This window comes from Erpetoichthys calabaricus, chromosome 15, assembly GCF_900747795.2.
Source record: "Erpetoichthys calabaricus chromosome 15, fErpCal1.3, whole genome shotgun sequence".
In the NCBI taxonomy this organism is placed as follows: Eukaryota; Metazoa; Chordata; class Cladistia; order Polypteriformes; family Polypteridae; genus Erpetoichthys; species Erpetoichthys calabaricus.
The window spans coordinates 52,940,058-52,957,557 of record NC_041408.2 but is presented as its reverse complement, the minus strand read 5'-3'; the positions used below and the strand labels follow the sequence as shown (position 1 = coordinate 52,957,557).

The window sequence follows — 17,500 nt, the reverse complement described above, 5'->3', positions numbered from 1 at the left end:
ATTGTACCTCGGATGTTGCAAGTTGCTGGAATAAAGGCATAAGTAAAATAGATAAATATGTATTATACACATAGGAACTATTAATTTATTTTCAGTTAAGTCATCTGCAGCAAACCTTTATAAATGAGGGTTTCTCCTTTTTTTCTCCTGTTTCTTCTTCATTGACGTTTTCTCTTGGAGAGCTTTTTTCATTTCATTGAAAATTAAAGCAGCAGCTGCCAAAATATGTAGCTTTCTTATTAATTTTTCAACATTGTGTAAAATTAATTTATAAAGTAACATAAAAGGTTTAAATACTGGTTATCCTTTTACACTAAAATATTACTAAAGAGATACAAAAAAAGTAAAATGCATATGTTCTTTTTCTTTAAGGAGATAAAATATTACTGAAGAAAGAAAAAAAAAAAACTAAAACAGCCAAATGGGGCTATGCATACGAACTTAAAAGGTTTAAATAAAACAGAAATATATAATTTTATTTTTACTTGCTTAACTTGTGGAGGGTGTATCCTGTAGCAAAGCCCTAACTTTTTTCATGAAAGCCCATTTCAGTCAATAAGTCTTAAAAAAAGGTGTAAAGATATTGACAATAAGCTACGCAAACCCAGCAAGACATGGAATCATTTAAATCAAGTATCATTACATCTTCCTTTCTTAAAGAGAAGTAAGGCAGTACTTATAAGCTTACATATATATATATATATATATATAGACATACATACATATATATATATATATATATATATATCTATATCCGAAGCCGTGCAAGCACACTCTTGAGAATGCAACGTATAGTTGTACAGGAGAAAAGCAATCTTGCCTCAAATCAATGGCAATCTTTTGTAGGTCTATGAACTTAATTTAAACTTTAGGTTTACACGGTGCTTTCTTTTCGAAGTACCTGCACTCATGAATATGTCTGTATGTGTCAGTCGGTCAAATCCACGCGCTTCGCACCGGCGAAGTACCGCTTTTAAATTTTTATTAAGAAGAAAAGAAAACCTTTTTAAATTGAGGGAAAATATACTAATAACAGTTTGTTAAGGATCTGTTTTTTGTGAAGCTGCCTTCACTCGAGTGATCACTTCGAGCTGACTTGCTGGCCAACTATAAGCGTTACCTGGTAGGTAACCACCCATACAATCAGATTGTGAATCAGACTACAAATGCCATGAATGTAATTACCCCGATCTACACGTTGTCAAATAAACGAACCACACGCTGTGGCGCAATTTTAGGGGCTTCGCCTGTAGCGCTGACGTCCGAGGTTCGATTCCCGTAAGGGAGTGAAGTGAGTGGCTGGTTACCTACCAGGTAACGCTTATGGTTGGCCAGCAAGTGAGGTAACATCAGCCACAGTGCCTTCAGTTGTGAGAAGCAGATCATAGAATGGTTGAAAATAGTTTACTGTCAAATAATGCAAAGAGTACGCGACACGTCTTTCCCCCTTATTCTTGGCTCATCAGGCGTACACACTCACTGCACTCGCTTACGGTAATCGAACCTCGGACGTCATCGCTAGAGGGGCTTCGCAGCGGTGAAGTATTGCTTTTAAATTTTAATTAAGAAGAAAAGAAAACCTTTTTAAATTAAGTCTTAAAAAGAGGTGTAAAGATACTGACAATAAGCTACGCAAACCCACCAAGAAATGCAATCGTTTAAATCAAGTCGAAAAACACCATCCCATAATATTAGTTAACGATTAACACATTTCTATATGTATTGTAAGCATACAATACAACTGATAATATGTTGCGCTTATTTATCTGGTGTACCGACATTTTTGTGCGTTTAACGTCTGAAATCTAACGTGGTTTGTGCCCTTCAGAATGAAAACAGTTTGTATTTACCTTTTTAATAAAAGGCGAGCGTTTAAGCCTGAGAAATCACCCCATAAATGCACACGTTTAATTGCACATGTGTTAATATGTATGCTTACACAGTATTAAAAGACACTCAAAAATTAACGTCATTTACCTATACATATATACATACATATATACATACATATACACACATCAAAGTGTCTTTCTGAGAAGATCATTTCACGACCCAAGATTTATTTATTATAATACAGAGATTTATTAAAATTATCTTTTTTTTTAATTTATTTTCGCAGCTCAAAATACCTGACATTGTGAAAATAACCCAGTAGCAGAATTATGTTTTAAAATATTTGCCCCCCCCACCTTTCAATTTTTCTCTCTCTCAAAATAGATTGTTGAAATATCATGTTCGTTTTGTTCTTAACATCAGCTATATCATACATATTGCAAAGCAGGGACTTTTCCTGCCTTGCATCCACACCTGCTGGGATAGGCTCCAGGGTTCTTGCAATCCTGCTCTGGATAAACAGGTTTAGATAATGTATATATTGTATGTCAGATGCTGTCTATGTCGTTTTATGCCTGTCTATACTCCTATCACCTACTCTTGCTCTGCTCATTATGGGTTTACTGTCCTTATGATGCGCTAATTCAAATCTCACTGCCCCTAACCTTGACACTAAATGCTTGTTTTTCTTTGTTTCCCTCAACACAGCTAGGAGAGGTCTAAACACTGATTCAAGCCTAAGAGTCCTGTTCTTCCCCATGATTTTCATGATCGCACCTGTGTGTAGAATCTATTTTCTGATTTTTTATATTTTTTCAGGCCTTCATGGTGGCAAAATTCAGTCTATACATTGTATGTGCCTGAGATGGAATCAACGATCAATATGACTGGTAGAAAATAACAAAGCCCAGTATGGGAGATTTTTGAATGCAACATTGAAGGCATTAATCGTAAGCATATTGTCTTGGAACAGGATATGTTGTGTGCTGTAGACACTTAGAGTAAAAAAACCCTCAAACCTTAAAATTCACCTAAATTTCATTACAAATTGAGAAGTGTCAACAGTCAGCACACATTTGTTCAGCATATTTTAAAAATTATAAAATTATCCATATTCAGTATCTGGTTTTGATTATACTTGTTTATATCTGACAAAAACAAAACAAGATAGTAAACTATGTAGTGTAGTAAGCTTCCACTAACATTAAAGTAATATTATATCCAATCCATTCAAAGTGTATAGTTCTGTCTGATTGTGCCACAAAACTAAACTCCATAGTAGCTCTTTAACCATACCATAATTACTAAAACTGAAAGTAATATATGTAAAAATAAAATAGAAATGTCTTTGTGAAATAAAAACTAAATTAAAACTAAAAACATATGATAAAGAACAACTAAAACTAAACTGAATTTCCAAGTTAAGGTCAGAAAAAAATATAAAAATAAAAACTAAAATAAAATCCTTGATCTCTACCACATCTCTCGGTGTACTGTACACACACACCTCCCCCTCAATCCCCACCCCCCCACACACCTCCCCTTCAATCCCCAACCCCCCCCCCACACACACACACACACGCACACGCAAATGCACACGCACACACACACACACTCACACAGAGTCATGCACCAACTTATGGCTTCATTTGGGAGCAGTCACCATGGACAAAGGTTCGCACAGCAAAGATAAAAAGTATGTCCTGAAATGCAAGCAGAATCATCCACTTAAACCTGGAACAGCAACAAAAGCAACAAATCCACACAACACCGGACATCACATTTAAAGACTTGGCATTGCAAACCTACTTATCTTTGCCAAGATACATGATAACTCTAAATAGCAAGTAAACAGTAATTATTCTCTCTGTTACGTATATATTTGTCTGTCTAGTCTGTCTGTGCCCTGTCTTATATATACAGTTATCACGTTTTTATATTCTAGTCTGTTTCTTAAAAATGAGTGTACTTCAGTTACCTTGATATAAGTTTAATGGCATTATTATTTAATTAACACTATAATCACTGAAGCCTACGAATAAACTTGTAATCCTGGGCCATCTTAAATTCCTTCGCACCTCTCCTCATCAGTGTATTTTGTTTTGCAAATGTATCCCATCCCCACCACCCACGGAGCTGAGTCAGCCACAAAATTCTCAGAGCTCAGGTCTCTTTATCTGGCAGTGAGGTTCCTGGAGTTGTATAGGGTAAATAATACATCATTATTTGGAATACATACATTTCAAGTGTGTTCCATGTCTACAATGATTTGTGTAAGTGTAGGATGAAAGGAAATGCAAGGCAACAAATGCTGAACACATACCTAAAGCAAAAACTTTTTCCATGTTATACTAATAATGACATGAAGTATATAATGTGTGAAGACTTTAGTCCAAATATTAAATGAACACATGCGCTTTTATTCAAGAAAATAACCAAAAGAAAAAAAAATTCGATTTGCATGTTGCTGTCAATGAGTTTAAAAACCCAAGCTCAAATGTCAATTGACAGGAAGTTGGTAAGTATTCTTGAATAGTGTAGAGGTAAGAACTGCTGCCTTATAACTCAAAGGTTCCAGGATCGTAAATCGTAAGTCATTACAGCAAGTTCTGATGAATTGTACACCTAGTCTGCTTAACAGCAATCTTTGTTCCAGAATTTTATGCATATTTCCCTAAATTAGACCCTTTGGACATGTTCAGAACATTTGTGCTACTAGTGGAGAATAAATAATCAATATTCAAACCTTCGGATGGTGCCTCTGTAAAGCCAGATGGTGTAACTGGTGGTCCAGGGCTTCCACTTGTCCTTCCCCCACTGCTAGAATGTCTCAGGTAAATCATTGACTGAACCTTTTCCTGATAGATTTTCCCATCTGGAGAGGAAATTACATCAGAAATGAAAATAAATAATAACCATGGCAATATGAAAAACAGGATAGGATGCCAGCTCCCAATGTTATATTCTTACCAATATGCAGGGAAAAATAAAAACTTGTGGGTGTGTGACAGACATAAGTATTAGTGGGTGGGTGCACTGCCAGAAGAAAGTTATAAATCATTCTCAGAAGATCTAGATCTGGAGGTGAGCCAAGAACCTCTTGAATAATTTTCACAAATGAGCAGCAGACTTGTCTGGGTATAGATTTCAAGTGTTCATCTCGATGCTCCTAGATGTAAGAGGAAGAAATTGAGATTTCTCATTAAGGATTCTTCTAGGAAGTCAGTATACCATAATGAACAAACAGCTGTTAATTAAAATTCTAAGCTACACTGTGCAGAAAATTCAATGTTTCATTGCCATTATTGTGAGTTAAGAGGAAAGAAATTAAGTTCTACCATCTCTAATGTGCAAGTGATCAAAAGCAAAATACAACCACAAAACTGCTAAAGGCTTAGTTGCCTACACAGTATATATGTCTAGAAAATAATCTTGCACACAGCATAAATATCTGATAACTAACTCAAAATGAACTGTCAACAATGTACAGAGCTTAACCAATGAGTTTAAAGTGGAGTCTTCTAATTTTCAGAGCATTTGTACATATGTCCCTTTCTTATGTACAAGTCACAATGTGAATGCATATGGTAAGATTAACATAACAAAATCAAACAGAAACAATTAGATCTCTTGGTCAAACCATCACTAAGAATGGTGCTAAACACATTTCTGCTATGAAGAGAAGGGTTTGCAGAATGTATAAACTTGTTTTAAGCAATTATAAGCAAATAAGCTAAGGAACAACTAAATGATGATGTTTTCACTTAAAGACAGCACAGTTGTATGGGCTGAGTCCAGAGTCCTGGGTCAAATTCCGACCCAGGTTCAGTTGGACTAGAATTTGTAATTTCTCCCTGGTTCTGTTGGATTATTGTAGTTTTCCTTGTACATCTTAAAGACAAGTGTTGCTTTCATTTTTTAATGTAAACATGGATATCTGAGTGAATATACACTGTGACAAGACTTAGTTCTCCATCTAGAGTTCTACTTGATGCTGCCCGGAGAGGCTCCACCCATCTACTGTGACACTATAATTGGATTAAATTGATCTGAAAAGAAATATACTTTCATTGATACAATACTACAGACACAATTTGCACAGAAAGTTCACAGAAAATTATTAGCAGGTTACACAAATAAAGCTGATAGATAGATGGGCAGTTAGACAGTCTGTCTAGACAGATGTTATATTATTACAACTGATAACAGCTGGTAAAGAAGACTTCTGCTAGTGCTCCGTTGACCACAGTGGTACAATCAGCTTAACCAAGATGTCATGCAGAGGGTAGGAGACAATGATCATGTAACCAGTAACTCAGTCATTACCTTTCTCTCTGCTACTGTTCTGGGAGAATCCAGGCTAGTGCTGTTAGATATATAATGATTCACACACAGAAAACAGATCTGAGATTAGTCTTTAAAGACAAAAAATATTTAGGAGTCGAAAAAGTTTAAGATTTTTTTAAGATTTTGTTACAAGATTTTTTTACAGCTAATGCTGTAAATTTCACTTCAAAAGTGAAAAGATTAAGAGCAAAGTAAAATCCAAACAAACATATAGAAATAACAAACTATACAAAAAATACATTTTGAACCACCCATTTTCTTGGGTGCATTAATGTAATGACACACAAACACAAATGTTTGGGTTCACCAGCGGCAGGAACTATATATTGGGACAGTTGACAATGCTCTTATCAACACTGAAGCCAATATGTAATAAGGTGAAGAGAATCTATGTGTGTGTTTGTGACTATATTAATCGTAAGGTGCAAGAGTAGAAAAACCTAGAACGAACTTGGCAAGTTTCACAAACCCCTCGATGATACATCTTTTTTAAAAATTTTAACTGACTTACTTTAATAACAATTTCCATTTATGAAGAAGTTTCTCACATCCACACACTAAAAGGAAGAAACTATTATTCTTCTTCTTTCGGCTGGTCCCATTTAGAGGTTACCACTGTGGATCACCCATCTCTATCTTTCCCTATCTTTTACACCATTTTCTGCCACACCGACTGCCTTCATGACCTCCTTCACCACATTCACAAATCTTCTCTTTGGCCTTCCCATTTTCCTCTTGCCTAGAGGTTCCATTCTCAATATTCTAATCCCAATATATTCCTCTTCGATCCCTTGCACGTGCCCAAACCATCTTAATTTAAAGATTTTAATTACCTGCAACACTTGACATGTGCGAAGAAAGTGGTGGACCACATTAGCTTTGAGAAGTTGCTTGATATTAAACATCTGTTGTGGGTGGTTTACTCGTATAAGAATCTCCAAACCAGCCAGCAATGCTTCCCAAACACCAGACTAACAAAAAATAAACAAATGTAGTTAACAAGAAGTACATAAGTTAAAAAGCAACTTGGGTTCAAAAGTACTATTTTCAGAACAAAACATAGGAAAAAAGAGCAATTTTTTTTAGTAATTTTGAGTTTAGATAGCAGTTCATCACAGGCATATTAGTGAAGCTGCCATTATTTCCATCTTTTCATTTTAATAGTTTCAAATTATTCATATAATGCATACCTTATAAATTAACAAACAAGGCACAGTTAGAGATCATTCTCCATTCTGACAGACTTATTCAAACCTTTTTCCCATCAAAAAGAGAGAGAAAAATGGGAGAGACTACAGTAAGAGATAATCAGTCAAAGTTAAAATGCTAAAAGGTGAGCTGGAATTCAGCATGGTCAATGATTACTATGCAACATATCAGCAGTGTATGTAAATAATGAACAGCTTCTGTACACTGAAAGTTCTCTGAACTCTTCTTTGGATTGTACAATTACATAGGTTAAAATGGAAGAATCTTCATTAACCTTTCTAACATAAGCCTGAAAAAATTCACCTGGGGTAGGGGCAGATATACAAGGAAAAATCCTAAAGGGACCACAGAAGTGACTTTGGTCAACATCGCTTAAAAATATTGGGGGGTTCTACTGCGTGAGAAGGGGTTCTTAAAAACCCTATATGTAGTGGTTTAAATTTTTATAAAAATTATGGTGATCTGTCATGAAACAACCCCATTGACAGTGGCTATCATGAACTCGTTGCTAGTTTCAAAGGGGCCCTCAATAACAGTTCAAGCATCAGGGCCCCAGAAATTTAGGTCTGCCGCTGACTAGGGGTACTTAGGGTGAAAAACACCAAGGTTTTTTGTTTTTCTGATCAAATTTCAGCATTTCAGTTATGAAGTGTACTATATAATAATTTGCAAATAGACAAAAAAAAGTTTTTTTTTATTCTCACAGTAAAATACAAGAATGAATCTGAATAAAAACAATGAAAAACAATTTATAACTGATGAAAGTCATTGTAAATGTATACTATCCTATGCACGTTGCAATACAGTATGAGGCTGCTTTGACATTATTATAAAACATAATAGGTATAGTGTGTAATGAGATAACAAATGGAAAAAATAGAAATAAATTTTAATATTCTCTGATAAAACAATACATGCAGACAGAATGAATGAAAAGGGGAAAAGTAAAACCTTTTTAGAACAAAATAGTAACTGTGTCTGTGTTGCCCTGATTTATCAGTATTTGCCCACTTTTTGCAGCACTGTCCCTTACTGTTAGTTTAGAACAGAAAAAGCTTCACGTATTATTTACATAATAGCATATTCTTAACTAACATTAGTAAACTAAAAAACCTTGGAATGGCTGATAATGACAAATGTAGAAAGTCTACCTTGGATTGTGAGAGCCAAAACAACAATGTTAAATAGTCTCAGGGTGCTACAGAATGTACACTCAAAATGTTGAATATCATTAAAAAGCTTAGAATGTCATGATTGTACGTGAAATTTTAAATGTCTTTATATACTTTACACAAACTCACTGTTGTCTCAGTTGGAAACTTAACACTAGAATCCCTGAAGGCTACAAAAAATCATAATCCCAGGCCACCTTAAATTCCTTCAAATCTTTCCAAGTGTCTTCTGTTTTGCAAATGTGTCGATCAGCACAAGCAGCCTGCTATCCCAACACAACCCCTCCACCCCAAAACCACCGTCGCAGTCAACTTGGGCAAAAAGTGCTCCCAACTCAAGTCTTGTTTATCTACGTGTGAGGTGCCTGGAGTTATATAAGGTAAATAATATTTTGTTATTTGGAACACATGCATTTAATGTGTGAAGACTGTCCAAATGTCAAATGAAACTTTCACAAAAGGTACAAATATAAGGAAACATGTGCACTTTTATTGAAAAACATAACCGAAGAAAAAGAAATCAGTTAGGGTACAACAATATATTATTTACCCTATACAACTCCAGGCACCTCACACCTAGATAAACAAGACTTGAGCTGGGAGAACTTTTTGCCCAAGTTGACTGCGGTAGTGGGGAGTATGGGATAGCAGGGTGCTTGCTGCTTGTGCTTACTGACACATTTACAAAACAAAAGGTGCTAATGGAGAGTTGCAAAGGAATTTATGGTGGCCTGGGATTACGAGTTTTTCCGTTGGCTTCAGGGATTCTAGTGTTAAATTCTACCATTTCATACTGCTTGTTCAGACTGGTAATCAACTTGGATGCTACTGAGATAACTAATTTATGTAGCAATATCACTGCTTCTGCCGATTTGGAGTGAAAGTTTAAAATAAGGGATGGCATGGTGGTGCAGTGATTAGTGAAGATGCCCTACAGTTTCATTGCCCTAGCTCTGAAGTCTGCATGTTCTAGTTGTGTCTGTGTGAGTCATCCCCTGGGTATATGTATTAAATTAGTCCTGTCCAGGGTGACTCTAGATTTATGCCTCATTGGTGCTAGGCTCCCCACAACTGTGACTTTGACGAAGTGTATTTGAGAAAGTATGTGTGTGTGTAACTTGCATAATGCGCTACTTCATTCCTTACTCTTTAAGGATGTCCTAACCTTAAAATTTATTAAATTAATATTCCTTAAAAAGCTCATATATATGCAGTCTTTTCGACTCATCTACTAGATAATAAAACACTAGGATCTGTGTATGCAGTCCATCTGGGCAATCTAATAGGTCAATTTGGTTTTGGTGATGCAACAAAAGAAGAAGTGTGAGAATCATGAGGAGGAGTAAAGGTATATTAGGAATGCTGAGAGTGCTGCTTTTAAAGATTAAAAGTATAAAACTGGACACAAGGTGAGAAAGGTTCCTCGAAAATAGCAACAGAGTCTGAGAATAAAGCTTTAAGGGAATGTGGTCAAGACAGGTAGCGCAGGTCAAGAGACATTCACACGCGCAAGTGCAGAGGAACGGTGCTGAAGGTACATGTAGAAAAACAGAATAATTAAAAAAACATATGCTATTACTTGTTTTTGACAGGTACCATGGCTAGTATCACATATCGTCTATTTATTTAACTAAACAGATGAAGGAACAACCAATCAAAAGAAAAAGGAAAAAAAAAAACAGTAAATCATTTGTTAAGGTAGAACAGTTGTTGAGGAATTTTGGTTTTTCATTCATCTTTTCCAGGGAACATAATTAGGGAGTATTTCAAAACACATTTATTACCTGGTGGTGTGAGAGGAAAGGCAAGTTTTAAAAGAAGAAAACATGCAGGTTATCCACTTTGATTTAATCAGCACTCAAAAGTGATTACTCCAAAATTATCTTAAAAATTCACACATGAACAACCACAATCACATAGTGCTTGTGCTGGAAAAAATGATATTACAGTTACTATGTAATACAAATAAACTGATTAACTGGAGTCTGCAAATTTTAAAGTAGCCCAGTATGAGTGAGCAATGTGATATGTACTGTAATGAGCCAAATGTGTTACTTAAGACTAATAGATGCATACTTTTACACCATGTTACAAAACTTTAAAATTGTTCATCTTAAAAAGCACTCTATAATGGAACTGCATCAAGTTTTGTAATGAACAAACTGTGCTCAAAAACATTTAAATAATGCACACTGACCTGCGCTTTAGCCCACACTTTCCAGTCTAACAGAACCTCAGATAACAGTTTAACATCCTGGATGACAGCATTTGATTCAGGGTTCAAAATAAGACACCCTTCTTCACTCATATTCAGGATTTCAGTACTACAGCAACCATCCAACAATGTCTTTCAGTTAAAAGATAAAAAAAAAAATCAAAACAGTGAAATTTAGCATTTACTTGCATATGTAGGTCAGATAAAACAAAACATTAATTTTATAAAGTGCCTTCTCAAGGGACCATGTGTTAGAATTCTAAAAGCAATAAACATAATTACACAATTCTGGCAGGTAAGGCAAACCTCTAAAGGTCCAGATACACTTAGTGAACGGGATTAATTCAACATCTGAACCTATATTTTGCATTTTATCACCAGAAAACTGCAGGTGAATGTCATTTAACCAAACACTATTTTACTTTCATGTAAAAACATCTATAAACAGAATCTCTAATCAAACACAAGTAATTTATGTAGGCTTTGGATGTTATGATTCTTTTACATTACACAAGTTCTACCATTGTGTTCTGCTCAGTGGCTCATCAAGAAATGAACATTTGGACTTTCTATAATCATTTAGTTCCATTTATTTTAGAATAGAACATGAACAGGTGAGAAAGGAATTAGAATAAAAACTTGCACTAAATTCCAGCAAGGGTTGGTATAACGCAATAAGTAATAGAAAGAAGCTCCATGACATTTTTAGTACTTTACTTACTGAGCGACCATATTAAATTGGAATAAAGTCACAAACAAGTTAAAATGAGACTACAGCCTACAAAGTGTACGAAGTTGCTGCATTTAAAATACAACTTAGATAATCCGTATTGAGAAGTTGTCCTCACTAATTATTATTATTCTAACTATTTACAGTATATTATATTGGTCCCCAAGGGAAAATATAGCATTACTTTAGTAAAGTGCCTGGGAGATAAAGACAGATACATGTCAGATTATTGCATTTAGGGAATCACATCCCTTTAAAACTTTGTATTCTTCCAGTTTATTAGTAGTAGGTTGCTGTACCCTGTTAGCCATTATGGATTCAATGAAAAGTCAAGCACAATGACACCTTTAATTGGTGAAGTGAACTCATTACAATGTGCAAGATTCTGAAGCAACTGAGGCCCTTTGATTACATCCTATCTGAAGAAGGGGCCTCAGTTGCCTCAAAAGCTTGAGCATTGTAATCGGTTCAGTTAGCCAGTAAAAGGTATCATTTTGCTCGACTTTTCATCGCATCCAATTTATCAGAAAGACTTAAAAATTGTTAATAGCAAGGAAATTTCATATAGTGTAATTCAGAATATATTTGGTAACTTTGCACTATAAATCCAGATATTTGATTTTTTTTTTTAACAAACCCTTTTTTAGTTTGATTATTCCCAGGAACAGGACAGAAAAGGTGTAAAGAGTTAAAGAGACATTAATCCTTTATTGCAACTATTTGAACTTTTAAACAAAATCCATACCTTTAACATATAAAATCCAACAATGCATTTTGATTTAATAAGAACCTGATGTATCATGGAGTAACCATTGGAACTGTCCATCTCTTGAATCCTATGTGAATTGTATTTACATAAAGACAGCACAAGTTGCAAAGCCAAAGCTTGGATCTTCTCACAATCACTGAGCTCCACTGCCTACAGGAAGTAATAAAGTTAGTTATTCAAACATTGTAAGAATTCTCAGAGAAAAATACAAATGATAAATATAGTGATTTATTTAGCTTATGTTAATATGTGAAAAGGGAGTTCAATGTAAAGATTAAAGAATGAAAAAAGCTTTATTGCTACTGAAATTACTCCACCTAAATGCACAACATACCCACTTCTTATTTGTACATTACATATATGTTTTTGCAAACTTTTTCAAAATCTTTCTAGCTGAGCATGCAATGTCCCTGTTTTAAAACTAATACATAACAATCTCCATATTTATTGATACTACTGAGTATGCCATGAGGCAGCCTCTCAAGAAAAGCCAAAGTTTCCACAATATGAATTTAATGTTACAGAATGCAATTTGATGGAAGACGCTAAACATAAACATTTGTTCTTTAGTGTCATCCTCTTAATACATTATGTATTCATCCAACCACCTGCTCCATTAAGTCTAATCATCCTAAATCATTCATATGAAATGGCCTGAAATGTATTCAATGAAATGCTTTGGAAAATAATACAAATTCTCAAATGGTACTTTTATAAAGTAAAAGTGCCTTAAATCTCAAGGTTTGAAACTACAATTTCACTTTAATAAACTCACACTCCAAAATGATGAATCAGCTCAGCCAGGAGAAGTTGAACTGTAATGAACAGTTCAGAAACTTCTAGCTTTGCACAACTTCTTCTATAAATTACTGTGGTATTTTCAGCAAAAACAAATGTGCTATCATTGAGTGATTATTATGTCAAAACACCTGTACACATGTATTATTGTAGTAATCTTGTCTGACAAAATTATGTTTATTTTCACACATATAATGTCACTACTTAAAAATATTTACAAATTTACAACTTGAAAAGTATAAGAAAGCAAAATACCCTGGCAAAGAGGAAGATAAAGGAACCTGTGCCCCCAATTTTATGCAGTATACTCTGGAGTCCCTGGTTTTCCAAAATCTGGAGGCTTTTCAGGGCTATCAAGTCAAGTATGGTGCTCTGAATTTCTTTAGCACTGAATGGTCTTTGAGAGGGCACTGTCTTTATTTGCCCTTTTAGTCGGATCACTGGTTCATAAATAGTATAATGGTAAGGAGAGCTAGAAGCATAAACAATAGCCAGACTTTCCTGGAAACAGAAGAAAAACAGAACTTAAGAATATGTTCAGATTTAGACACAGACTTTAAAAACAAGAGGGACTAAACAACTAAAAATGTGTGTTCTGATTTTTCAAAACAGACAATATCTTGCTGATGGGAGGTCTTATGCACAAACAGTATTCTACTTATTGTTTTCTGAGTACACAAACAGAAGCAATATTTTTTTAAATGCACAAAAGTGGAAATATCCTTATTTAATTTCTTCCTTTGTTTCCAATTTCATAGACATTGTGAGTGAAGCTTTTGTCCTTATTGCATACTGTAATATTTAAATTTACCTCACAATTTACAATAAATCCAGACATCGCACTAATACAGTTTTGTAAATTAGTAGAAACCATTCAGAACTACTGAAATACTATCATAACATCAGTTGATTACCCACAATTACTGAAACTGAAAAAGTGTTTAACAAAACAATGTTCAAAAGCTTCTGAAACTGACATATTTTTGATTAAATAGTCATAACACATGATGAACAAAACGTTCAAAAGGTAAACACTTACCACTAGTGGCCCTGTGTCAACGTCACTGTTTTTCATCAAGAGTTCCTTAAGTTTTTCACATTGTAATCTCTCAAGACTAATATATTTGGAGTAATTCAGTTTTGATTTTCCATACTTGCAGGGCATGATGGAGGATAATTCAGGACCAGAAGTATACAAATGGAATGCCTCCTCAACACCAATTACTGAGCCTTGAAAGAAATAAAAATGAAACAATGTCCAATTTTTGCCTTAAAGTTTTATCATACTAAATATAGAACGACTCAAATTAACATTTTTGACAAGAATTTCAAAATTTTAGTCTGAAATAAATCTTTCACATTTGTAATTATGTAAGACGTATCATGAAAACAAGCAATCTGTAATGGCAATCTATATTCAAAACTAACTGCCATACCAGCCCTTCATGTGTTGCTGTAATTACAGTGCACATAAGATAAAAATTTATATCTGAGCATGCATTTCCAAATACTTGATCTTTTAGCAGGATTTAGTATTTAAATATACAAACACTAAGCTTGATATCTGTTATGTTCAAGACGAGTATAGGCTCCTAATGTATTCATTATTCTTACATGTTTGATTGTATGAAACATTAAGTTACCATTAAACAGGAGAAGGTTCCCAATTTGCCATCTGCCAACTAATCTTGTGAGATCCTCCTGAGCTGAAGTGCAATGCCCAAGCATACAAAATGTTTTGTTGCTGTCAGATGACAGACTAGTTTTTCTCGGAATAGCATAGTCTAATGCAACATCTGATCTCCTACAAGAAAAAAAAGTTACAACAAAATATATTTCCAAACAAGCACTGGCTTTCTCTTTGTACATGCTAAAAACTGAGTCCATGATTGAAAATTAAAGTCTCATACTAAAATTATATTTCAATTTGAACATATTTAAAAGCAGGTGCAGTTACACAGGTTTACAGGGTCATTAATATTTGGAATACAAATTATTAATTGCATATGCTAAATATACAACATGTCAATCTCCAACACCATGATCAGTAAGAATTACTACAGTGGAACCTCAGTTCACGACCATAATTCGTTCCTAAACTCTGGTCGTAACCCGATTTGGTCGTGAACTGAAGTAATTTCCCCCATAGGATTGTATGTAAATACAATTTATCCGTTCCAGACCGTACGAACTGTATGAAAATATATTTTTTTTTAAGTTTTTAAGCACAAATATAGTTAATTATACCATAGAATGCACAGCATAATAGTAAACTAAAAGTAAAAACATTGAATAACACTGAGAAAACCTTGAACAACAGAGAAAACTAACACTGCAATAGTTCAAGCTCTAGTGCTACGAACCGCTCGCTAAAAACACTTTTTTAATGGATTTTAAGCACAGGGAAAAAAAATGAACATTTGAAAAATCCACAATTTAATAAACCACCAAGAAAAGTAACATTGCAACAATGCACGCTACGAACCGATCGCTGTAAACAGAAGTGAAAACAAAAACAAGCCCAGTGCATTCTTTAACTGCCTTCTCTGCCTTACGCCTCCAGCCCACTCTCTCTCTCGTGTGTGTGTGTGTGTGTGTGTGTGTCTCTCTCGCGTGTGTGTATGAGTGTGTGTCTCTCGTGTGTGTCTGTGTGTGTGTGTGTGTGTGTGTGTGCGTGCGTGCGTGTGTCTCTCGCACGCCTGTGTGTGTGTCTCTGTCTCTCTCTCTCTCTCTCTTCCCTCCCGCAACCCCCCCCCCCCCCACCCTTTGGCTACTGCTGGCCGAAGAAGAAGGAGGAGAAGAGGGGGGAAACGTGTCTGGAGGCAGGAGGAGAGGAGGAAAGTAAAGAGAATGGAACTGAGGGTAGGAACTTTGAATGTTGGCAGTATGACTGGTAAGGGGAGAGAGTTAGCAGATATGATGGAGAGAAGGAAGGTTGATATATTGTGCGTGCAACAGACAAAACGGAAGTGGAGTAAGGCCAGGTGGATTGGAGGTGGATTCCAATTGTTCTATCATGGTGTGGATGGGAGGAGAAATGGATTAGGGGTTATTCTGAAGGAACAGTATGTCAAGAGTGTTTTGGAGGTGAAAAGAGTTATCAGGCAGAGTAATGATTATGAAGTTGGAAATAGGAGTTGTGATGATGAATGTTGTTAGTGCATATACACTGCAAGTTGGGTGTGCAATGGATGAGAAAGAAGAGTTTTAGAGTGAGATGGATGAAGTGATGAACAGTGTACCCAAGGGACAGAAAGTGGTGATTGGAGCGGATTTCAAAGGGCATGTTGGTAAAGGGAACAGAGAAGACGAGGAGGTGATGAGTAGGTATGGTGTCAAGGAGAGGAATGAAGAAGGTCAGAGGATAGTGGATTTTGCCAAAAGGATGGACATCGCTGTGGTGAATATGAATTTTAAGAAGAGGGAGGAACATAGGGTTACGTACAAGAGTGGAGGAAGATGTACACAGGTAGATTACATTCTACACAGAAGAGTTGATCTGAAGGAGATTGAAGACTGCAAAGTGGTGGCTGGGAAAAGTGTAGCTAAGCAGCATAGGATGGTGGTCTGTAGGATGACGTTGGAGATCAAGAAGAGGAAGAGAGTGAGGGCAGAGCCAAGGATCAAATGGTGGAAGTTGAAAAAGGAAGACTGCAAGGTTGAGTTTAGGGAGGAGGTGAGACAGGCACTGGGTGGTAGAGAAGAGTTACCAGACAGCTGGGAAACTACAGCAGATGTAGTAAGGGTGACAGAAAGAAGGGTGCTTGGTGTGACATCTGGAAAGAGGAAAAGAAACCTGGTGATAGAATGAGGAAACACAGGAGAGTATACAGAGGAAGAGGATGGCAAAGAAGAAGTGGGATAGTCAGAGAGATGCAGAAAGTAGACAAGAGTACAAGGAGATAAGGCGCAAGGTGAAGAGAGAGGTGGCGAAGGCTAAAGTGAATTTGTGAGTGTCTCCCGAATTGTGAATTTCCCCTTGGGATTAATAAAGTATCTATCTATCTAAAGAAAAAGTGTATGATGAGTTATATGAGAGGTTGGAGTAAAGAGTAGTGAAAGCTCGGTTAAGAAGTGAGGTGATGATTAGTGAGCAGCAGTATGGTTTCATGCCAAGAAAGAGCACCACAGATGCAATGTTTGCTCTGAGGATGTTGATGGAGAAGTTTAGAGAAGGCCAGAAAGAGTTGCATTGCGTCTTTGTGGAACTGGAGAAAGCAAATGACATTATGACTTTATATATTCCGACGCTGACTTTATATATTCAGGAATGACTTTATATATTCCGACTCTGACTTTATATAATCAAACTTTGGTGTTATATATTCAGAACTTTATATATTCCAAAAATCAATATATTTGCCTGTTTGGCACCCCATAATATATATATATATATATATATATATATATATATATATATATATATA

The 17,500-nt window shown here is 35.5% G+C and overlaps 1 protein-coding gene across 1 annotated transcript in view; it reads right to left on the bottom strand.

The window, feature by feature from the left end:
• Nucleotides 1–4,493: 4,493 nt before the first annotated feature.
• The window catches only part of lyst (lysosomal trafficking regulator), a 211,462-nt gene continuing 198,455 nt past the window's right edge, over nt 4,494–17,500 (bottom strand). Inside the window, exons 15-22 of the mRNA XM_028820350.2 lie at nt 14,717–14,877; nt 14,113–14,303; nt 13,329–13,574; nt 12,252–12,425; nt 10,759–10,908; nt 7,014–7,151; nt 4,804–5,002; nt 4,494–4,708 (exon numbers count right to left, since the gene is read on the bottom strand). Of these exons, the coding sequence (XP_028676183.1) occupies nt 4,494–4,708; nt 4,804–5,002; nt 7,014–7,151; nt 10,759–10,908; nt 12,252–12,425; nt 13,329–13,574; nt 14,113–14,303; nt 14,717–14,877 (1,474 nt within the window). The remainder of the gene's footprint in view (nt 4,709–4,803; nt 5,003–7,013; nt 7,152–10,758; nt 10,909–12,251; nt 12,426–13,328; nt 13,575–14,112; nt 14,304–14,716; nt 14,878–17,500) is intronic.